General features: G+C 37.4%; 1 protein-coding gene across 12 annotated transcripts in view; it reads right to left on the bottom strand.

Moving 5' to 3' along the window:
- DIAPH2 (diaphanous related formin 2) overlaps window positions 1-25,922 on the bottom strand; it is a 981,259-nt gene that overhangs the window by 419,358 nt on the left and 535,979 nt on the right. For 11 of the 12 annotated variants that reach the window (XM_055563966.1, XM_055563965.1, XM_055563958.1 and 8 more), the window contains one exon: window positions 22,435-22,564. In XM_055563966.1, coding sequence (XP_055419941.1) covers window positions 22,435-22,564 — 130 coding nt within the window. Of the gene's footprint in view, window positions 1-20,746; window positions 22,234-22,434; window positions 22,565-25,922 lie in introns of those variants that run through there. The other variant, XM_055563967.1, reaches the window with a different exon arrangement.

Genomic DNA, 25,922 nt, shown 5'->3' with positions numbered 1-25,922 from the left:
CAGTCGCTCAGTCGTGTCTGACTCTTTGCGGCCCCATGGACTGCAGCACGCCAGGCTTCCCTGTCCATCACCAATTCTGGGAGTTTACTCAAGCTTACTCAAACTCATGTCCATTGAGTCAGTGATGCCATCCAACCATCTCATCCTCTGTCATTCCCTTCTCCTCCTGCCTTCAACCTTTCCCAGCATCAGGGTCCTTTTTAGAGAGCCAATTAGCTGCCTACTTACAAATCCTTTCACCTTGTAAAAGACTACCATTGTCACGTGAATTAAAACTAGGATTGGATGAGGATACGGCAAGGAAGGCCTTTGCTAAAAGGATGAACTCAAAGCCTCGGATCACCACAAAATAAGTCTCACGTTCAGTCAACACACATTTGACACACAGGCACAGGCAAATCCCACCTCTACCACCAACACCATTTCACTAGGTGTTTGGTAGAGACTGGGGTAATTTAAAGCACAGAGCAGTAAAATATGTACAGAGAAATATCATCCTGTCAAAGAGTTGTTAAAGTATTGTCCTGAAAAGCTATGGATATATTAGTCTTTAAAAATTAATAATAATAACCACCAATACCAAAACAATCACATTTCTTTTCCATATATTAAAACATAATAATACCCTCATATAATTTCTGTGCATCATTCTCAGAGAAAGCCCTTAAGCATATCCAACCTTTAAATTAAATTTGGTTGATACCTCTGCAGCACAGAGAAAAACCACTTTATGGGTAGAAAACTGGAACACAGAATGTTTATGTCATTGATCAAGGTAAGAAAAAGCATCAAGGTTCTCTTATTCCCAACCTAGTGCTTTATTCAGTAGACTAGGAAGAACAGCCAATTATCAGGGTGATGTGTGTGTAAATTTTTTTTCAAGTAGACTTTTCAGAGGTTTAATAAAATGATGCAGAAAAAAGAAACCAACAGGAGATTCCAAAGGAAATGATTGATAGTTTTGTTTTTTTTTTGGCAAAGTAGTGTCTCTGTTTTTATTTATTTATTTTAATTTATTTTAATTGGAGGCTAATAACTTTACAATACTGTGGTGGTTTTTGGCAAACATTCACATGAATCAGCCATGGGTGTACATGTGTTCCCCATCCTGACCCTCCCTCCCAACTCCTTCCCCATCCCATCACTCTGGGTTATCCCAGTGCACCAGCCCTGAGCACCCTGTCTCATGCATCGAACTTGGACTGGCAATCTATTTCACATATGATAATATACATGTTTCAATGTTATTCTCTCAAATCATCCCACCCTCACCCTCTCCCACAGAGTCCAAAAGTCTGTTCTTTACATCTGTGTCTCTTTTGCTGTCTCACATACAGGGTCATTGTTGCCATCTCTCTAAATTCCATATATATGCATTAATATACTGTATTGGTGTTTTTCTTTCTGACTTACTTCACTCTGTATGATAGGCTCCAGTTTCAACCACCTCATTAGAAATGATTCAAATGCACTTTTTTAAATAGCTGAGTAATATTCCATTGTGGATATGTACCATAGCTTTCTTATCCATTTGTCTACCAATGGACATCTAGGTTGGTTCCATATCCTGGCTATTGTAAACATTGCTGCGATGAACATTGGGGTACATGTGTCTCTTTCAGTTCTGGTTTCCTCAGTGTGTATGCCTAGCAGTGGGATTGCTGGGTCATATGGGAGTTCTATTTCCAGTTTTTTAAGGAATCTCCTCACTGTTCTCAATAGTGGCTGTATTAGTTTGCATTCCCACCAACAGTGTAAGAGGGTTCCCTTTTCTCCACTCTTTATAGCATTTATTGTTTGTAGACTTTTTGATTGGAGAATGCAATGGCATCCCACTCCAGTACTCTTGCCTGGAAAATCCCATGGATGGAGGAACCTGGTAGGCTGTGGTCCATGGGGTCGCTAAGAGTCAGACACGACTGAGCAACTTCACTTTCACTTTTCACTTTCATGCATTGGAGAAGGAAATGGCAACCCACTCCAGAATTCTTGCCTGGAGAATCACAGGGACAGGGGAGCCTGGTGGGCTGCTGTCTATGGGGATGCACAGAGTCAGACACAACTGAAGCAACTTAGCAATAGCAGCAGCAGCAGACTTTTTGATAGCAGCCATTCTGACCAGCATGAGTTGGTACCTCATCGTGGTTTTGATTTGCATTTCTCTGATAATGAGTGATGTCTAGCATCTTTTCATGTGTTTGTTAGCCATCTGTATGTCTTCTCCGGAGAAATGTCTGTTTAGTTCTTTGGCCCATTTTTTGATTGGGTGGCTTATTTTTCTGGAATTGAGCTGCAGGAGTTGCTTGTATAGTTTTATAGTTTCTGAAATGCAGTAATGAAGAAGAAAGGAAGATTTTATAGAGCAGAAGGATAAAAGAAAAGGAGGAAAACAGGAAATAGAAATGGGGCAAAACTGAAGACTTTCGTATCAGTGTTCTATTCTGAGCATGAATTCTGAAGTCAAGCAATCAGTAAGTTTGGTGAGGAACCTGAAGCCAGCAAAGTATAAAGACATTCAAACATACAAAGTCAAGCCAGTTGGAAGAGAATATTACCAAGTGAACAGAACACTGGAATGTCATGTGGCCTAGGTTCTAATCCTATCCAAGCCACTTAATCGCTAGGTGATAATTGACAAGATGTTGAAACTCTAAGGCCTCAGGTTTCTCATTTGTAAAATAAGATTGTACAGAACATCTGAAGCCTGTTCTAGAACTAACAGCATAAGACACAGTATTTCAAAAGACAGTATCACACCCAGCTTTGCAAACTTCTCAAAGTCTATAAAGGTAGCTAGATTTGGCACTGCTCTTAATATCAAGGAACTGATGGAATCCAGAATCTAAATTCTAGATCATGAATCTGGTCCTATTACTTCATGGCAAACAGATGGGGAAAATGTGGAAACAGTGTCAGATTTCATTTTCTTGGGTTCTAAAATCAATATGGACAGGGCCTACAGCCACAAAATTAGTAGTAGATGCTTGTTTCTTGGAAGAATAGCTATGTCAAACCTAGACAATGTTTTAAAAAGCTGAGACATCACTTTGCTGACAAAGGCCCCCAAAAGTCAAAACTATGGTTTTCTGGTAGTCATGTATAAGAGCAGGACCATAAACAAGGCTGATCACTGAAGAATTGATGCTTTTGAACTGCGGTATTGGAGAAGATTCTTGAGAGTTCCCTGGACTGTAAGGAGATCAAACCAGTTTATTTCCTAAGAAAATCAGCCCTGAATACTCATTGGAAGGTCTGATGCTGAAGCTGAAGCTCCAGTACTTTGGCCACCTGATGTGAAGAATTAACTCATTGGAAAAGAGCCAGATGCTGAGAAAGATTGAACGTGGGAGGAGAAGGGGACAACAGAGGATGAGACGGTTGGATGGCATCACCGACTCGATGGACATGAGTTTGAGCAAGCTTCAGGAGTTTCTGATGGACAGAGAAGCCTGGCGTGCTGCAGTCCATGGGGTCACAAACAGTCAGACATGACTTGGGAACTGAACAACAACAGAAGCTAAATTCACTTGTATTCAACTAACCAAATTTAACACAATAATCATGACAAAGACATTTCTAGAGTATAATATATGTAAGATAAAGGAGGGTGGAAGAAAAAGACTAAAGATAAAGGAGGAGAAAGAATGAGAGAGAACTCTGAGAAAAGGAATGGTTAAAAAAGAAAAAAAAAACAATAAAGAAGTTATCAAGGGTGCATGTTACCTGAAACTAAGGCACTTGACAGCCATTCTTAAGAACCATGGGTTATGAGTAAGAAAAGACCTTTGTTGATGTTGAATGGTAGAAATAGCTAGAGAAAGAACCTCTCATGTTTAGGGTCACTTTCTAACCCAGATCTTCACAATTGTACCCTGTCACTCCCTCAGTATTGGGACACAAAAAATTAATAAAGTCACATAACAATATACAAAAACTTGTAAGCACTCTATTTGGTGACATCTTCTGAAAACATCTGTGAAATATAATGCCACCAATTGTCCTATAAAGTAGATGAATGAGTCACAAATAAATACCAAAGAAGATAAGTTGTCAGTTAATTTGTAAGGTCATCATATACCTGGAAAATACCTGACTTTTCAAACATCATTTGTCTGTAAAAATGTTTTTGTTAAGCTGCCACTAATCTTTCCAGTCTTGCCAAATGCTTAAAATGAATTTATCAGAGCAAACAGCATCTGGAAAAATGAATCATAGGCTGTTGTCAGCTATTTTGGTGAAAATCAACTGTAGAAATGACCAAAGTGGGGGAAAAGTTAAAAAAGGCAGTGATTCTAACTCAACCAGTAATTTCATACAAATAATCACCACGCAGGCTGACGTCAGTGTTACAAATAATATTGTTTGCCATTCAGGCCCCAGCATATTGCTGTTCTGACTGCCAGCAGAGTGAAAAAGGCAGTCAAGGTATTTCACTAACAGAGAATGAAATAATGCAGTCCCTTTGAAAAAAATTCAGTTATTTGTTTATTTCTTAAAAGTAGGGCTCAGAAGAGATTTGTATATATTTTTCTCCCCTTTTGTTTTTACTGGTCAAATAACACTTTATATTTTCCTATAGTGCCAATCAGTATAGAGCTATGGCACCAACTATTGTGACATTACTTAAATGTCAATAGCAAATGACAGCCTATTAAATAGTGGAAGACTAGAACAAGATCTTTTGTTCAAGGAAATGTAAATGATTCTTTTCTCTAATAGTACCTTCTGAGACCATAATGATATAAAAGGTGGCAGTGAAATGGAAGTCTTAAGCTTCTTATAACTTGTTTTTAATCAAATGGAAATAGATTCAAAATGCAATGTGTGCACATGACTATCTTGAGTAGCAGTAGGATTATGGGTATTAACAACATTCTTTCATCCAAGTGGCCAAAAGCTGGGATAATGGGTTACCATAATCTGGTTAGATATGCACCTCAAAACAGGGTACACATACAGACTGAAAGTGAAGGGCAGAATATTCAAAAGAAATTATTTTCTTCCCTCCCTCCTTCCTTCCCTCCTTTTCAGAAATGCATGCTAGTATAACAGTGTATTCTGACTGATGGAGTCCCCTCTAAGTCACCAGTCTCTACAGAAAGCCAGGGAAGGGGGAAGCGGGGGAGGGGGGCAGCGAGGGAGAAACAGCTCTAAAATGTTGCCTGTTCATGTCAGGTCAAACTGGTTCAGGTTCTTCACCTTAAAAAACACTTTAAGAGGTTGTTATAATTTGGAACTTAGAAGGCAGGATCAGTCAAAAATAATTACAACAACACTGAAATCAATTATGCGTAGTTTATGTTCATTTTAAACATATACCTACTCTTTGAAGCTTAACTCCAGGAATTGGGTTTCTAAAGATTCCCACTTTGGGGTAATTTAGTATTTAAAATTTTATTATTGTCTAGGAAAACAGCAAGAGGAGAGTGAAAAAGTTGGCTTAAAGCTCAACATTCAGAAAACTAAGACCATGGCATCTGGTCCCATCACTTCACAGGAAATAGATGGGGAAACAGTGGAAACAGTGTCAGACTTTATTTTTGGGGGCTCCAAAATCACTGCAGATGGAGACTGCAGCCAGGAAAGTAAAAGACGCTTACTCCTTGGAAAGAAAGTTATGACCAATCTAGATAACATATTCAAAAGCAGAGATATTACTTTGCCAACAAAGGTCCGTCTAGTCAAGGCTATGGTTTTGCCAGTGGTCATGTATGGATGTGAGAGTTGGACTGTGAAGAAAGCTGAGTGTCGAAGAATTGATGCTTTTGAACTGTGGTGTAGGAGAAGACTGTTGAGAGTCCCATGGACTGCAAGGAGATCCAACCAGTCCATTCTAAAGGAGGTCAGTCCTGGGTGTTCTTTGGAAGGAATGATGCTAAAGCTGAAACTCCAGTACTTTGGCCACCTCATGCGAAGAGTTGACTCATTGGAAAAGACTCTGATGCTGGGAGGGATTGGGGGCAGGAGGAAAAGGGGACGACAGAGGATGAGATGGCTGGATGGCATCACCGACTCAATGGACATGGGTTTGGGTGAACTCCAGGAGTTGGTGATGGACAGGGAGGCCTGGTGTGCTGCAATTCATGGGGTTGCAAAGAGTCGGACATGACTGAGCAACTGAACTGAACCGAACTGAGGAAAACAGCTTTAAAGGCATAAAGGAATTAAATGATTGTATGAAAGCTTTTATAAAGTGTTTTTCCCATTAACATTTAAGACCACTAGAGATAGATGAATCTAACCTCCTTCCATTGGTTAGGAGCTGTTTTCAATAACAAAATCCTATAAAGTGTATGCATCAATATTTCTTACAGTAGTGACCTCCTTCCTAACATACATGGGAAGACAATCCTAAAACCAGGGTATAATTTCTCTCATTTTCTTTTCTGGGTCCTAAGACCCCATTTCAAAACTTTATATTCTGTGACTCTTTGTGGGAACTTACGCAAGTCTCCCCAAGTTCCCCTTTCTTCATTAGTAAAATGAGGAAAATAACAGTATCTTACCTTACAGAATGCGTGTAAACTATAAAGGAGAGAATACATATGAACAACCTATAATGTGCCATATAATAAATGCTTAATATATGCTGCTGCTGCTGCTAAGTCACTTCAGTCGTGTCTGACTCTGTGTGACCCCATAGATGGCAGCCCACCAGGCTCCCCTGTCCCTGGAATTCTCCAAGCAAGAACACTGGAGTGGGTTGCCATTTCCTTCTCCAGTGCATGAAAGTGAAAAGTGAAAGGGAAGTCACTCAGTCGTGTCCAATTCACTTAGCATTTGCAAATACTTAATCCAAAACTCTTATGGTTGTCAAAAAGGTACATAAATATAAATCTAAAATGATAGAGATTTTCATAGGGAAAATGTATACTTGTGGATGATCTACTGTATACATCATGCATTCTAATAGTGTATCAGAGCAACTCAAGATCTTACACAGTTACAACTGTATTCCAGCATGAGGTCGTCTTTTGTGATACAGAAATAAAGTTAAATGGAAGAGACTATCCTTTTAGTTGTGGTATTCAGGGAGGCCTACTTGGAGGAGATGGCAATTTACCTGAACCTAAAATGATGGATGGACAGAGGAGCCTAGTAGGCTACAGTCCATGGGGTCACAAAGAGTCGTACAGGACTGAGCAACTTCACTTCACTTCACTTCAAAATGATGGATGAGATTTAGATTTTCAAAGAAATCTAGATGGAGAGAATATCATATAAACAAGAGGAAAGAAGTGCAATTGTGATCAGTGAATAGAAGGTAATTCAGTTCACCTGGAGTACACAGTCCGGAGTGGGAATTTTTAGGAGACATTCTAAACTAGAGGACTGCATCTTCAAACCACAATGGATTTTGATTGTTAAAGAGCAGTATGGTAAGTTTATGCATATGTAATAAAAAGAAAAAAAGTCCCCATCAGGTATATCTGTTAAACTCTTTGTTTGAACTCTCTTCTCATCATCTAAAATAATACTTTTAAAAAAGCTTTATATTTACTGTGACTTTTCAGACACTGCATTCTTACTGGGAAATAGAGGCTATATAAAAAGGAAAAGAATATTTTCTCTTACTAATGTTTTAGTAAAAATAAAGTTTGAAAAAGAAGGTGAGAGATGCAGATGTTTCTGTGAGCGGTAATAATACTCAAGTTATTTGGCCTTTTGAAAATCTAACATGAGAAACTATTCCTGACTGTCAACTGAGTTCCTAAGTAAAACTGACATCACTTAAAACATCATCTCCACAGTCCCTTTTGCTGGAAATCACAACAGAAGCTTCGGAAAATAAGTTTTTTGAAGTTTTATTTTATATTGGAGTATAGCCAATTAACAATGCTGTGATAGCTTCAGTTCAGTTCAGTCGCTCAGTTGTGTCTGACTCTTTGCGACCCCATGGACTGGAGCATGCCAGGCCTCCCTGTCCATCACCAACTCCCAGAGTTTACTCAAACTCACATCCATTGAGTCGGTGATGCTACCCAACCATCTCATCCTCTGTCATCAGCTTCAGATGCACAATAAAGGGCTTTAGCCATATGTATACCTGTATCCATTCTCCCTCAAACACCCTTCCTATCCAGGTTACCATTTAACACTGAGCAGAGTTCCCTGTGCTATACAGTAGGTCTGTGTTGGTTATCCATTTTAAATATAGCAGTGTGTATATGTCACATTCCTCAAGATAGTAAACAAACTAGAAATCTATAGAGATCAAGTATACCAAGGTGAAGAAAGAAAAAAAAAATTTTTTTGTATTCAGAAATTTGAATCCTCTCCAAATCAATTTAAAAATATTTTTAAATTCTAGAAATCTATTTTAAACCATGTATTCCATAAGCCATCAGTATAACAGGAACAAAAGTTCCTCACCTACAACACAAGCATATATATATATATATATACACATACACATACACACACATATTTAAATGGGTCTGGACTGAATTTAATCTGGGATTGGATTTTAGAATGCATGTGTATAGTTGCTCAGTTTGAGAACCCATGGACTGTTGTCTGCCAGGCTCCTCTGTCCAAGGGGTTTTCCTGGCAAGAATACTGGAATGGGTTGCCATTTCTTCATCCAGGGGATCTTCCTGACCCAGGGATCAAACCCAAGTCTCCTGCATCTCCTGACTGGCAGGCAGATTCTTCCCATCTGGGAAGCCCTCTAGACTGCATATAAAGTTTATATTTGCACCTATAAGATACATGGTATAATAAAAGTTATGTGACCTATAATTCAGTGAAAGTTAATTTCTGATTTAAAAATTGCTATAAATACAAACAACAGCTTTGGATTCCATCCACATCTCTTCTATCGATGGGACCACTTCCTGTCCTCTTCTTGGCTACAGTCTGCTGCTTGACACATCCCCTATTCCCCAGAAACCTTTCCAACTGTTACTATGGGAGCAAGTCTTCTTATGTTCTCTCTCTGTATGACATGGTTTCCAAACTTACCATCATCAGAGTATTTCACTTTTGGACCTGTCCCAGTGAACTAATTGTTGAAACTGTTAAGAATATGTCAGTGAAATTCAGAGAACAAGATGGCGGAGGAGTAGGTGGACATGGAGTACATCTCTCTACATGGATACATCAGGAATACACCTTGAGACAAAGAAGTGCATGCAGAACACCAAGTGAGAGTGAAAGAGGAAACAGAACAGGCTCTATCTTGAAAACAGGACTCCATCCTGGGCCGGACTATGGACTTTGAGCTATACACCCAGTATCTATGGAAATGACATACCAACCAGAAAACCAGGCCCCTGGAAGGAAGAGCCCCAGGGCTCTCCACTGCCTAAAAGAATACCCTAAAGTTACCTGTGTAACTGAATAGAATCACACATTCTATTATGCTCACTGGGGTATGACCACAGGCCTATTGATAATTGTCCACTGTTAACCTAGGCTTAAGGCATATGAATCACGGGTTAAGTTTGATTGTATCTTTCTTTTTCCTTTGTTCAGACTAGTTTCAGGGAACCTTATACACTTAGAGTACATAAGGTTTTCACAAAAACTGGTCGGGGTCCTTGGCTAAGAGGAGACTCTGTCTTGGGCCCGCCTGTGTAATAAACTGCACTCCACTATCTGCATTGTCCTTCTGAGTGAGCTTGTTTCCTGTAACGCGTGGCTACAACAAGAGCAGACAGGAGCACCCAACCAGTGGAAAAGAATATATAGAACCATGCAAAACTCGATAGGACGAAGGAACTAGGAGGAAAAACAGCACTGTTAGCAGGACCGGACCTGCCCTTGGTGGGTGGGAGAACTGAAGCAAGGCTCCAATCCCCACATCAGGGCAGCTGTCTGAGTCAGAGGAGAAACACTTAAGGCTGAGAGTGAAACCACTGATCAGTGGCAGCCTAAATGGAATAAGAATCAGACAGTACTTGCCTCAGCCATACATACCCGGACAGGAATATTGGTCCTCTGGAAAGCGCAACAGCTGGGAGCTGGAGTGTAGGGATTGTGGAGCAATCCCAGGACAAGGGCTGATGTTGATGGCGGAGAGACCGATTGAGGGGATGTGAGGGAGGAGACTGTAGTGGGAAATGCCTGTGGAGGAAAGCCAGGCAGCCATGGAAGCAAGGCGATACTGCTGAGTCACACATAAGGGGTGGAGCCATCACCATAGCCTCTCTCTCCCTAGGCGCCAGCATCAGCAGCTGAACAATAGAGGCTGGCCCATCAAATGCCTCACTAACTGAACTACAGAGTAGGACCCCACCCAGGGTGCCCCTTTAAGTGCCCGACACACCGAAAAACAGAGAAGGACTCCAGGCAAGGGAACCCTCTAAGTGCCTGAATGGGTGGAACTACAGAGAAAGACTGGCCAAAGAGGCATTCTTATCGCCAGCTACAAGAAGCTCAAAAACAGGCTCTGATATGGCAATAACTACTGCGGCGGAGCCAGTCCATATCCCTGTACATTTGGTGCCGCAAGGGTCCCCGCAAGCCAAGCAGCTGTGCCACCTTCATACTCAACTCTCAGTGGGGCAGAGATGCCACAGGCAAAAAAAGTCCTGTGTCTAGGCACGCAGGGTCACTTTGGTAGTGTCCAACTCTTTGTGAGGCTGTAGACTATGGCCCACCAGGCTTCTCTGTCGGGGGGGGGGGGGGTTCTCCAGGCAAGAATACTGGACCATATTGGTTAATACTGGTTGCCATACCCTTCTAGAGCACTTTTATTTCCTGCTGCCTTAGCCACCAACTTCCCTGAGTACCTGGTGCTGCCAGAACCCCTGAGACCCAAGCAGCTGCACCACCTCCACACCTGGCCCTCACAGGGACAAACCCAAGTCCTCCAGGGCAACCTCAGGAGCAAACCCCAGTGGACGACCCACATGAAGAGGTGGAAATAAAACCACAATTGAAACCCAGGCGCAGTGTGGCTAAGGAAGAAGACTTAAAACCTTTCCAACAGCTGTACAAGCTGCAGATTAAATCCACCCGATCAACTAGGCAGACTCTGGTCTATGGAATATATAAAAGGTCACTGAAAGCTCTCACAAAAGAAAATGCACCAGTTCTGGTAGCTGTGGATACTGGAGGCAAGAACACACAGGTGTAGGACCAGACTAAAATCTGAGCTGCCCCCACAGCAGGTCCAGAGAATAGCATAGTGTTGGAGGGCATTCTATGGAGGTAAGGTGGACTGTGACTCTCAGGGAGGGAAAGTGACTCAAGATAAATGTTTATTGTTCTTATATTTTGACATGTTCTATAGATTCTTTTGGATTCTTTTTCTCTTTTTCCCCCCTTTTTTCTCCCCCTGTGTTGTAGTTGACCATTTTATTGGCACTATGAAATCCAATTAAGCTTTTGAGCTTTTTTTTCTCAGTCACATTTTTTATGGTTGTTATAAACTCCTGCCTCTTTGTTGGGCTTTTGCAGTTTTGTGGAGTTTTCCTTTTTTTCCTTTTCTCTTTTTTTTAAAATTTCACATTTAAATTTTTAAACCTATTATTATGTTTTCTATATTTATTTCTTTGTTTTTCCTACTGTTCTTTTCCCCTTGCAGTTAATCTTTAATGTATATGAATCCTATTTATCTATCTCTAATTTGCATATCAATTCTTTCTTTTCTTTCTCTCCTTTCTTCTCAACATATCTGTTAGTTTTATTTTCATTGTTTTATTTCCCAATTGGCACCTTGCTTTAGTTTTGTTTTTACAGTTTGTGCTTTAGTTAGTTTTGTTCTGGTTCAGTTCAGTTCAGTTCAGTCACTCAGTCGTGTCCAACTCTTTGTGACACCATGAAACGCAGCAAGCCAGGCCTCCCTGTCTATCACCAACACCCAGAGTCTACCCAAACCCAAGTCCATTGAGTCGGTGATGCCATCCAACCATCTCATCCACTGTCGTCCCCTTCTCCTCCTGCCCTCAATCTTTCCTAGCATCAGGGTCTTTTCCAATGAGTCAGCTCTTTGCATCAGGTGGCCAAAGTATTGGAGTTTCAGCTTTAGCATCATTCCTTCCAAAGAACACCCAGGACTGATCTCCTTTAGAATGGACTGGTTAGATCTCCTTGCAGTCCAAGGGACTCTCAACAGTCTTTTCCAACACCACAGTTCAAAAGCATCAATTCTTCGGCGCTCAGCTTTCTTCACAGTCCAACTCTCACATCCATACATGACCACTGGTGGTGTCATCTGCATATCTGAGGTTATTGATATTTCTCCCAGCAATCTTGTTTCCAGCTTGTGCTTCTTCCAGCCCAGCATTTCTCATGATGTACTCTGCATATAAGTTAAATAAGCAGGGTGACAATATACAGCCTTGACATACTCCTTTTCCTATTTGGAACCAGTCTGTTGTTCCATGTCCAGTTCTAACTGTTGCTTCCTGACCTGCACACAGATTTCTCAGGATGCAGGTCAGGTGGTCTGGTATTCCCATCTCTTTCAGAATTTTCCACGGTTTGTTGTGATCCACATAGTCAAAGGCTAATTAATTAATGTTCCCATTAAAATACACAGTATGTCAATGTTTATGTTGCTTTCTTGGTTTACCTTAAATTTACAAATAAAAATGTTGTATCTTTTTCAACTATGTTTTTTATTTTACCCTCAGTTGTCTAACAATGAAAAGAACAAGGGATATAGAAGTATTTTAACTATTTAGAATATTCAATAAAACTACCTGCTCTTTCTTGTCTTCCATGTTTACACATACTAAGGACAAAGATATCAAATCAAAAATATAATATTGAAAATTTTGTGATCAACACTTAAATGTGGAAAAATGATTATTCCATCATGTTTTTAGAGTAATTTGTAAAAGACTACAAGATAGAAAAAAGTAAAGGAACACGTAAAGAATATAAAATTAATGACATAATATTAATACATTATTTCAGATTGCTTTATGTTTAATAAGTGAATTTTGACCTTCATTTTAAAAATGGGACTGAACAAACATAAAATACCTGATCAAAATCACCTGGAAAGCTTGAATAATAAATAAATCACTGTTTATATATAGCACTTTTCTCTTACTGCATGTCCATATAGAATACCTAGTTATTATCATAGTCACCTGAGGGATAAATATGACCATCTCTATTTTTCAAATTAAGAAATATTATTGTACAACGAGGAAACAGGAACTGAGAGGTTAAATGGCAAAACTATGATTCACTGAGTAGATAGTAACAAAGTTGAAACTAAAAAAAATGTATGTTATGATTCTTGTCCTTGGCCATACGATTTCCAGCATGTGTTTCTTTCAGATATGACTGAACTAGAATTATTTGCCACAGAGCTATTATTAATAGCTCCTGTTAGGAGTCAGAGATTTTTTCCTCTCTCAATGCATCTGCTAATAAAAATGCCAGCTCCATTCCGATTGTTTAACATGGAGATACTCTAAAGGAGTTTGGATCATATAAAATTAGAATAAGAAAATATTATGTTTGCTATTTACTATAATTTACTGCATCAACTTTCAGAGTCCAAACTCCAGAAAAAGACCCAGTTCAGTTCAAGAAATCACACCAGCTGTGTAGTCCCTGTGTTCAAGCCATTTTGAAATATGTAAAAAGTGGAAAATTGAGGCAACGTATTAGGTAGATCTGACATTGTTCTTTACTTTTCCCAAATCCCCAGCCCTTGCATTCCTAAACCAGGTTAATCCTTACTGATGAACCCATCAGAAGACCTGGTAGTGGCAAAAACTGCAATGACAGTAACCACATTGCTTACCAGATTCCCTAGTGGTACAAGGGACTCTCCAATCAGGACAGGAGCTGCCTCTTCCCATGACTCTGTTGTGGCTACAGAGAACTGGCTTTTTCTTCATTTCTTTCATTCTTCCCTCTTCTCTTATTCTCCCTCTCTATCTTGACATTACTACTTAACATCAATCCTTGAACCTCTTACATCAAATATGTCCCTGTATTTTACTTCAGGAGTCAATCACATTATAATATTTGCTGTATGAATATTCACTTTTCAACTAGCAAGCTTGAATCTGCAATGAGATTAAAATGAGCAATATTCCCACATGTCCTCTTTCCTGACATTGAAGCGAAGACACAATGATAACAATGACAGCAATGACAGGATCTTGGTGAAAATTATAACTCAGGATGTGCTCAGGACACGTTAAGATTCAATGATATACTAGACAGCATAATACTGAAAACAGCTATGGAAAAGATCACCCTGAATGCTTACATGTTATAAAACATGCTTGATTTTTTTTCCTTTGTAATACTAGAGCCTATCCATTCACTCTCAGACTAAAAGACACTTTGATAAAATCCTTAAGTGACATACAACTTGCTGAAAAACAGTAATTATTTACAATACCATCAGATCAACTCTGAAAGCAGTTATTTACACAATGCATGGGATCATTAAGCACAGGTAAAAACATGAGGACCTTTTGAATTAACATGTAATATCTTTCTCACTTTTCATCACTCATTACACATTTTAAAAATAGAAATGACTGGCTTTTAAAAAATGCCTTGTTGAAACATACATCCATGCTGTACACAGGTGCCCTGTTGAATGCATTTTCACAAACTGAAAACACCATGTCACCAGGATCCAGATCAAGAAACAGAATGTGACCAGCACCCCAGAGGCCCTCATGTGTTCTCTTCCAGACAATAACCCACCCCCAAAATAACAATGTACAATGATTTCTAACACTATAGATTAGTTTTGCCTTAAATAGCTACTTTTAAAAAATTTTTTGAATACTGCAACTAATGTGTAAGGTTGAATTGAACATCTGCAGATATATTCTAGTTATTTTAAGTACCCAGAAAGTTTCACTGGGGTTAAGTTAAGATAGCTAAGATCAGGTGGAGGTTTCAAAATCACTCACTGAGCTGAATTTACTATGCCAATAGGGTGTTAGCATCTCCCTTGAAAAAGCAGACTTATGATAACATACATACGTTATTTCAGGAAGCATCACACCTGGATACAGCCAATATGCAAAAGAGTTTAGGATACTGTAATGCAAAGAGTATCGGATCAAGGACCTAACTAAGAAGAGGGGAAGTGAGAGACCCCTGAAAGCCAAAACAATTGGGGAAGTCTTCATACCTATGTTCAGAAGGGCTGAGAGAAGAGGGAGAACTTTCTGTTAGGAAAAATAGGGTTCCCCGGAGGTGCTAGTGGTAAAGAACCTGCCTGCCAATGCAGGAGACCTAAGAGATCTGGGTTTGATCCCTGGGTCAGGAAGATTCCCTGGAGGAGGGAATGGCAACCCACTCCAGTATTCTTGCCTGGAGAATTCCATGGACAGAGGAGCCTGGTGGGCTTCAGTCCATGGGGAAGCACAGAGCTGGACATGACTGAAGTGACTGAGCACACAAGTATGCAGGTGTTGAGACAGGCTGGGCAAGAATGTGGGTATGAGGCAGATGAGCTATGCATACAATTCTCGAGCAGAGATTCTGGGTTCCAGAAGCTAAAGTACCCTGACAAATGCCTATAGGTCTATAAAAAAATGTTGACTTATATTGAAGCATTTAACTCAAGTACAAATGACCATGGTCTCTGCTTCCTTTCACTGTTCCCTGAAGATAATGTTTTTAACATAGTTTTCTCTAGAAATGAAAATGAATTAGATGGTTTACATGTTATGAATTCAACACACTGGTTGGTAATGATTAGATTACTGATCAGCAAGAAAACATGACTTTCTGTCCTAAGTACTTTAGACATTCATGTTGAAAATATATTTTCTATGCATGTGTTGGACTGCTAATAAAATTTGAATTATTTTAAAGAAATTCACTTTGTTTAAGAGAAACTGGGGTGACTTGGTGAGAGTAAAGAAAAAGAAGTATATCAAAGAGGAAAATGTATGGATTAGATTCCTTAAAACTTAAAATTTAATATTCTTCTAAATTTTTACAAGATATTTATACTGTCAATATGACAAAAGACAATTCATTCAGCAAAATTATTTGAAAGGGTGTGGGAAAAGTCCAAATAAAGCTAAACAATTTAACTTTTTAATTAAAATGATGTAGCAGCAGCAGTAGTATGATGCATATTCAGTTTTACTCAGACTACTAACATGTAAGTAAAGTCAATCCTGTTGACATTTTGTAACATTGGTTTATCATCATTCTGTGCTTCGAAGATGAGAGCAAAACTCAAAGTTTAAATCTGTTAGGAAATCCTATGGGTTCATACATCTTGGGTCCACTGTACCTTGAATGCATTAAACACAATGGGGTTTTGTTCTATAACTCAGAAGATTTTTCAATAAAATATCTAGTAGACACTATGAAAGTAATTTTTTTGAACCATTAGAAAAAAAGAAGTTTCAGCAGTTAGTTAGATATTACATTAAGACAGTTGGCTGCAACTAGGAGACTTTTAATCCTTCAGTTCAGTTCAGTTCAGTCACTCAGTGGTGTCCGACTCATTGTGACCCCATGAATTGCAGCACACCAGGCTTCCCTGTCCGTCACCAACTCCTGGAGTTCATCCAGACTCACGTCCATCGAGTCGGTGATGTCATCCAGACATCTCATCCTCTGTCGTCCCCTTCTCCTCCTGCCCCCAATCCCTCCCAGCATCAGAGTCTTTTCCAATGAGTCAGCTCTTTGCATGAGGTGGCCAAAGTACTGGAGTTTCAGCTTTAGCATCATTCCTTCCAAAGAAATCCCAGGGCTGATCTTCTTCAGAATAGACTGGGTGGATCTCCTTGCAGTACAAGGGACTCTCAAGAGTCTTCTCCAACACCACAGTTCAAAAGCATCAATTCTTCGGCGCTCAGCTTTCTTCACAGCCCAACTCTCACATCCATATATGACTACTGGAAAAACCATAGCCTGGACTAGACGGACCTTTGTTGGCAAAATAATATCTCTGCTTTTGAATATGCCATCTAGGTTGGTCATAACTTTCCTTCCAAGGAGTAAGTGTCTTTTAATTTCATGGCTGCAATCACCATCTGCAGTGATTCTGGAGCCCCAAAAATAAAGTCTGACACTGTTTCCACTGTTTCCCCATCTATTTCCCATGAAGTTATGGGACCAGATGCCATGATCTTAGTTTTCTGAATGTTGAGTTTTAAGCCAACTTTTTCACTCTCCACTTTCACTTTCATCAAGAGGCTTTTTAGTTCCTTCACTTTCTGCCATAAGTGTGGTGTCATCTGCATATCTGAGGTTATTGATATTTCTCCTGGCAATCTTGATTCTAGCTTGTGCTTCTTCCAGCCCACTGTTTCTCATGATATACTCTGCATATAAGTTAAATAAGCAGGGTGACAATATACAGCCTTTTCTATTTCTGTTGTTCCATGTCCAGTTCTAACTGTTGCTTCCTGACCTGCATATAGGTTTCTCAAGAGGCAGGTCAGGTGGTCTGGTATTCCATCTCTTTCAGAATTTTCCTCACTTTATTGTGATCCACACAGTCAAAGGCTTTGGCATAGTCAATAAAGCAGAAATAGATGTTAATCCTTACTGTTCACCATAAACCTTTACAGTTTGGTGGCCACCATAAGTTTAGATCTTCTCCATTAAGAGCTTGATTGTTTCCAAGTTTAACACTCTCCTTGAAAAAAAGTAAAACATGGGCCAGGAAATACTATTAAGCCCTGGTGTTCTCTTTATTTCAACTTATTTTGTTTCTCCTCTTGTATTTACAGTAAACAGTAATTTTCAGGTTGCTATTCTCAACTTGCCAACTTCCCAAAATGCCATATTTTGAAATGTATGAGTATGAAAAGGAGACACAAAGATTCAATGTAATAAATTTATTGAACATTTACTTCTCTCTGAGCATATATACTTCTCTCTGAGTTGCTGTGCTAGTACTGAGTCTGTTGGGACAAACGGGGCTTATTCCTTGCCACTTATGAACTCAACCTAGGAGGCACAGAGAGAAGAATACAGTGAAATAAAAAAATGCAAATGTGGTAGGTGCTATATTACTAATAAGGCTAAAGTGCTGTTGTAACTCAGAGAAAGGAAAGGGTAATTCTGTCAAAATGGGGCTAGAGAAATCGGACCACGATATAGATGAAGTGGCATTTATTATACTCCAGTAAATATTTATTTGGTCAGTGTTGATTTTCTGCATGTTTTCCAATATGTAAATATGAATCTCTGTTGTATATTTTAGACCACAAAATAGTTAAAGTGGAACTGACATGTAAGTGATAAAATAATGGACAAAATTTCTGCAAACTTTCATTGACTGTGATTGTGGGTAATTCCTTCATCATTCTAGGCCTCAGTTTGTTCAACTGAAAAATGATGAATTTGAACTAAATGCCATGTTGAGTTTCTTTTAGCAGGGACTAGATTAAATCTAAACTTTCTGTCAGCTCTGGAGTTTCAAAAAAGATTTTTTTCCTCCAATTTTTTTTTCCTCCCTCATTCCCCCAACTTTTTAAACTCTGCTATGAGTTTACTTTTTTCTTTTTCTTCATTTGATAGATTTTTCCCCTATAGTATTTCCTCTAATCTAAACTTTCATCATTATTAATCTTTTGAAGAATTCAGAATGGATAAATAGCTAATCGGAGTTACTAATCTGACATGGAAAGAGGGCAGACAGCAAAAGGTATGGTTGGTCATTAAAATTTGTAATAGTGGATTTAAATCATAGGAAACTAACACTGTTTATAAAAAACTTAACCTGCTTTTATCTTATAGGATGGTACTAATTTAACTGAAAGGAAACCCATTTCAGGTTTACACAAAAACTTAGGATTAATAGTGCCTTCAAATACATTAATATTATCTTCCCTTTTTGAATAGAATAGTTTTAATTAAGTTTTGCTAATCCTTTTGGTTTAATCCCTGGAGCTGACTTATAAAACACTAAGGTTTTAAATCAAACTGTAAAAATTATCAAAGCTGAAAGTTACAGTGATAGGCACGGGAAGAGGGGGCTGGGGGGAAACAATACAGGAATTATAAACTAGGTCTAGCAAATTAGCAATGCTTTAGACAATATAGATCTATAGGTCTGTTAGATATAATTTTATACATATAATCTTTAAAATTAGTCATTGGGGAAAAGGTAATGGTGATTTATCAAATATATTTTCAGTATTTTACAGGCATTAGATTCTCTATAGCAACAGCTTTTATTTTTCTTTCTAAAGACTCATTGGTATGTCAGACATGAAGGAGAGGATCTGGAGATTTATCATTTAAGCTAGAAGAAAATGACCACAGAAATATTACTTTATTAATCCCCCTGGTAATATAATTACAATGTACTATTTAATTCTGAACTTCATAAGAGTGATGAGATAGATGATCTGTTTAGAAGGAACTCTCCGCCCTCACTCTGCCTGCTTGCCTCCACCCTGCCTGCAATAATAACTAAATAGATAAATAAGTGAAACCAAAGCAAAACAAAACCACTTTCCAATTCTTTAGGCAATGCTTCATAAACTTTTCCCAACCAAGTGCCCCTAATGAAAGAGAAGATTGAACACGCTCCCCTAGGGATCTGCAGCAAGTGTGACATTTCTTTGAAGTCATCTGTTTTATTTTAAAAATTCATGTGAATTTTGCATTCCACTCCATAACATATATCTATTTTATGTAAAAATGATGTGGTTTCCCCCAACATCTTTGAGTTACAGAGCTCTAGGAAAATATGCTAAGTTTATACCATCGCCTTTGATAGTTCAAGATGCACATAAATTTTAGAAGGTTAGCTTTACAAGGAACCAAGGCAGTTATAAGATACAATTTTCCATGGATCCCACATATTTCCCACTTTTAGTTTTCTTTCACTTGAAGGTAATTTTTTTTCCTCTGTCAGTTACTTTGAGGTATATACCTTAAGTAATGAGCTGAAATACATTTATTTGCTATTCCAGACAGAAGAGATACTTATTCTATTAAAATAGGTACTTAGGTTCTAATAATCAAAAAACCTACAAGAGGGAGGAATACATACATACACTAATATATATACAAAACATAAACAAGAGTTTATATCATAAGGACTATATTCAATATCTTATAACATATAGTGGAAAGTAATCTGAAAAAATATACACACATATATTATTGAATCACTTTGCTATATACCTTAAACTAACACAATATTGTTAATCAACTATACTTCAATAAAAAAATGAAAAACAGAGGATTTTCAAACGTGTAGGAAGAAAACAGAAACACAAAAGATAGATATAGTAGTCATACAATCGTTCTTTAAATATGAAAAATATAAAAATAATATAAAAATCATTAACTAGTTTCAACTTTCCTGTACCACTCCAGTTTAAAAAGAAAGGTACTTTTTTCTTTGTATAAGCAGTAATTTCACAAGGAGATAGGCCATAATTACAGAAAATAATTACTATATAGTGTTGATCTATTTTTATTTTTGCTGGTTGGCTGTGAATATAGATATGCTAGTTATATCCACAGTATTAGCGGTGACAGAATATGATTCAAACAGGACTGAAATCTATATTAAGCAAACAAACATGCTAAACTTAAGCACCAAGGCAAAGTATTTAACTACAAAGAAGAAATTGGCTTGACATTTCACACCACGTTCTGTTTTTTTCTTGCAGTCTAATTTCACAAGTATTTTCTCATAAGGGCTCAATAGTAACACATTTAAAAAGCATAAGGAAATGTATCCTGAACAGCGAATTGACAAATGTCAGGTGTCTTAGAGGACAGGGCACTTGAGATTCTCAGGCACAGGATGTAGCAGGATACACAGAGACAGCATTATTAGAAAGGAATAAAAATGGCTCAAGAGAAAGTATGTCTGGGCACACTGAAAGAAAACTAGAAGGAAATGAAAGAGGGATGCAAGTAAGTGGAATGTATGTAAGAACTTCTTGAGTTGAGAACTCTGAGTCTAAATTTTATAGGGAAAGAAAAAGAACTAGTCACAATAACTTGACAGGGGATTGCTGAAGCCCAAACAGTAAGAAAGGAAGATCTTTTGCAACAGTTTCTTGAATACAATGACATTCATATCATGAATACATGAAAGCAGAAATAAGCAAATATATCAGAGAGGTTTTGCTCTTAAAATGGATAGGAAGAAATAAGTTGGTTAGATTGTAAAAGAAAACTATGTAAAGATCTGCCAAAAGCCCCAAAGTAGGAAACAGAACTGAGTATAATACATACTTGGCTGAGAATGGAAGGATTACAGGTAGCCTTATAATTCCTCTCCTCCAACAAGACAACAGTAACAACTATAATATTCATTAAATTAAAGGAGTTAAAGAAATTCCATCAATTTCATTAAAGAAAAACATTGCGGATGTGATCAACAATACCAGAATGGCAGAGATGACAACTGGCTACTGAACAATATTATACATATGACATTCTGGGTTTTACAGACACACTTTTTTTCTACTTTGAAGGACACTAACCAGTGTATATGGTTTGTAGTAAACTCAGGAAGCATATGCTTTTGAGTCCTTACCGAAAGTTCTCAGAGATATAGAGAAGTGGAATTGTGCTGCTCTGCTCAGTCGTATTCAACTCTTTGCAACACTATAGACTGTAGCCCTCCAGGCTCCTCTGTCCACAGAATTTTCCAGGCAAGAATACTGGAGTGGGTTGCCATTTCCTTCTCCAGAGAAGTGGAATTATCATAGTGCAATTTCAAATAAAAGCTTTATTGCTTACTTTTCTGATCCAAGAGGAAAAATGTACTCCACATCTATTGTTTCACCTTCCAAAAAAATGTTTCCTTGATCCTTCCTTTCATTCACTTTTCAACTTCTGGCAAAAGTAAATACTCACTAACCAACAAAGCTAATCAGTTCAAATTAAAGTCTGGAGACATTTTTCTTCTTCCCCAGTGATGTTTTCACCTATCCTAACACATTCCATGACTGTGCCTTGCTGATACTGTTGACTGTCTGGACGGCATACTCCTTTTCCATGTCTGTAAAAATCCTAATTTTCATACTTCACCTTTTTGGCCTCTTTCACTATGCCTTCACTTAACTATCCATTCAAAAGTATTTTCCCTCTCATCTAAACTACAGTCTATTTTCTTATAGCACTTCTCATATTCATCTCTGTTTTATATAGTATTTGTATACATGTCTTCTCTTCTAGATTTTAAACGCATTCTAGCAAAAACTATCTCACAATCATTTTGATATTACCAACAGCCCCACAGTATGGTTTTTTTGCAAACAATATACACTTAAGTGTTTATGAAATGAATGAACAAACATATTATCTGATCAGAGACACAAAAGCTTCAATAACCTAGAATTGCTAAAAAAAAAAAAAAAAAAAGTCAGTTAAAAGCAGGTTATTAAAATATACTATGTTGTCAAATACAAACTAAGGAAAACTATCTTCCTGCTTTTCTTAGATCAGTAACCAAACAAAAAATATGATTAGTTCTTATAGATTACCATTTAAAGTATAATATTTTGGCAGGATGTAGTTTCAAATCAGTTATAAATCAATTACCTTTGCTTGCACTTTCTACATGCTCCAGTTCATCAGTAAATTTCAGGATATCCTGGTAATTTTCCTCACAAATTTCAGCAAGGAAATGCAAGAGGGTGGTCTTTTGATCTGATGATTTAGTATCTCGGATCTGAAATGGAATAATGATAACTATTTTTAGTATTTTTCAGCAATATAAATGTAGACTTTTACTTAAAGAAGTGAAATGAATGAATGAACTCAATTCACTATAATTAATATAACTTTTTTTAAATGTCTAGGGTAGTTTCTACTGGGCTCTAGTAACAATGCGCTGGGTTATAAAATGAACTCATTTTCAAAGACAGAAAGGTGACCCAAAATGTAAATAATAACAATAATAATAATAATCATGATAAACTTTCATCTGTATTTCTTAAAATGTCTAAATCATGATGGCAAAGTGAACTATTCTTTTCCTGAGAAAAGAACAACCACTTAAGTATTGATAATAATAGTCCAAGTTAATGCGTGTTTCTGTTATCAGCATTTTGGTCTTTGTATTATTTCATAAATATATTCTTAAAAGCTGGATGCATCTATGAGGTTATATTTACTTCAGCCATCATCTATGCAAATTAAAATAAAAGAGCAAGTGCATTGTATGCTCCTTTACTTGCATGGGCCATCAAAAAAGAATAACTGAAGGCTTTTTAAGCTGATTTATAAACAGAATCTGACCATACAATCATGATAATATGTCAAATTTTATTTCTCTGCCTACACATTGTATCTTCTTTTCAGAGACACTAGAAAAGAGATACTGAAGTTAGAATGATAAAAAAATTGCAAAGTATAGGACCAAAAAAAATCTATAATGAGAATCTAAGTATTTTCTTTAATATAACTGTTATACAAGACTAAGCTACAAATGAAATCAAGGATTTACTTAGAAACAAAGGACAAATATGGCATGAAGCATCAAGTTTTCTCATTCTATTGGATGTTTTCATTCTATAATCCTTAGATGATGGGTTTGTCCACTGATGTCCATACTGATTTGGGGATTTTAGCTTTAAGGATTACTGTTTAGAATAAATGAATATTCTTTACAAACAGGCTTGTGAAAAGGCTTGGAGGATATTTAGGTAATTACAGAGTAATTTAATCCTTATTATTTTAGTGGCTAAGGAAAAAAAATATCACATTTACTCAATCAGGTCCGTACTTTTTGTGTTACAGTTTATTAGAATAACTGTTAGATCCCAATGATATGAACAACATAAAAGAAATGTTAGTCTTAAGGCTCAAAACAAACAGCCATAGGAGTCATGATGCTGGTAATTCCAAGGCACGTAAAATGAAATCTATGGAGACAAACTATTTACACACAGAGAGACAAACAGAGGGCCCAACAATAAAAACCCATGCAATTTTTTAGGATACCACACTGTAGAAGTATATCAGTTTTATTTTTAAAAATGTACATGGTCAATACTGGAAAGGAAAACACAAGAATAGAAAAACAGCACTGTGCTCGTATGGCAACCTTGTGGGTGATTTAAAAACTCCCTTTTTGACATGCATGCTTATATGTGGTTAATTTTCAGAATTCTCAGAAGTGAAGCATAACATTTCAGTTAAATATATTTATTGAAATCAGAAAGAGTAGTCAACAGAGTTGCATGACTTTTCTAGATTTCTAACATTGCCTTCAAGGCATGGACAAAGATGGCCACATGCTTATCTTGTCAACCTGAAAAATATTTTAGTTGGTATGGGAGATGACTTGTAAATCTGTATTGAAATGTTTATTTTTTAAATAATGTTACACCAAGAGTCTATCTTGTGGTTTCAAACTGGCAGGGAATATTAACAACAAATATGTGGTCTTTTAAAAATTTTTCTCTATGTCCATGACACTTAGACCAATCATTTAAAAATGAACATATAATATCAAAACATAAGGGTAAAGCATCTTTACATATGAAAGTATATTTACTTTGTATTATCAGGGCTTCAGTGTCTCTTACTGTGTCTACACCATCCACACATTAGTCATCGTCTCTCTCAGGACCTATTGAATGGTTCAATGTCAAGTACAGAAGGCAACTAAGAACATTCACTTTCGTGACTTCTAATGGCTAAAGGTATTTATCCAATAATTTGCTCTTCCAAGTGTACTCGCTAGCTATAGACATCTCCGGGGGTAGTATAAAGGTAACCTGAGTATGTTCAAAATCACTTCCAAAGTGTTTGAGTTAGTTTACTGATAAATAAAATTAACTTCATTTTGATATCAGGTTAACTCAGTATAACATGCAAAAGGATGAACAAAATGGCCACGCTATAATCCTCTGTCTTGTACATATTTTCAAACAATATAATCGCAAATAGCTCCAGAAATTGGAATTATTTGAAAAAGCTAAAAACATTTTACAATATCTTAATAAAGTGAGTTATCAGTGAATGACAGCAATAAAAATAGAGCAATTCACTATATTTACTGATTAAGTGCCAGTTAATAAACCACATAGTGATTTTAATTATAATCATCTGACCAATAAATGTTATACATAAAGATTAATAACTGAATTTATACTAACTGTATCTACCTAATCTTTAATAACTTTCTGAAATGGTACATGAATACAAAATACCTTTAACAGATTAACACATTTGTCTAGCAAATTCTGATCATTCTTTTTTCCCTAATAAACAGGAGTGCTATATTATGAAAGATACTATTTATATGTGATGTGTTCAAATACATTTCCAAAACTTTAGTTAGGGAGATAGCAAAATATCTGAATAACCAATTGCCTTATAAAAGATTTATTTTGAACATTCTCATTCGAGCCTGAAAACCTACAGTCTTCACCTTATTTTTGAAATCAGTTGGTCTGAACACACAGAAGGCAGCACACAGGCAGAGTGCCTGAGCCAACAACATTTTAATCATCCATGTCAGTCACACTCAATCTTTCTGTGAAGGACCCCTTCTATAGGTAATTTTCCCTTCTCCTGAGATTTAAGCCTATTTCTTCTTGCTCTGTCATCAGTGGAAACTGAAAATAACTGGTCACTATCCTCTGTATAACCACCTCTCACAAGAGTGAAAGCTCCCTTTCTCAGGTGTCCTTTGCTCTTAAACCAAACTATTTCAGTTCATTTAACCTCGCCACACAAATGTTAGTTTTTAAATGTTTAATTTTGTCAGGATGATTAGAACCCATTCAAAGTTTCCATTGCAAAGTCTCCCTTCAGCTACTAGAAAAGCACACCAACTTCTTGGTTTTGCATTTAAGGCCCTTTCTCAGCTGATCCTTGCCTACCTTTCTAATGTGTCCCCTGCTGCTTTCTTGTACCTATCCTTCTCTTCAGTTTGATTACAACTGTTTGAACATACCATACAGTGTCACACCACTGTGCTTTTGTACATCTTGTGCTCTCTATAGACTCTCCTCCTCTTTTCTCTATCTGCCAAGTGAATACCTACTCAAATTTCAAGAGTACTCAAGTACTCCTTC

This window comes from Bubalus kerabau, chromosome X (genome assembly GCF_029407905.1).
Source record: "Bubalus kerabau isolate K-KA32 ecotype Philippines breed swamp buffalo chromosome X, PCC_UOA_SB_1v2, whole genome shotgun sequence".
Taxonomy (NCBI): Eukaryota; Metazoa; Chordata; class Mammalia; order Artiodactyla; family Bovidae; genus Bubalus; species Bubalus kerabau.
Note: the sequence above shows the minus strand (reverse complement) of the source record. Positions and strands in the feature narration are given on the sequence as shown.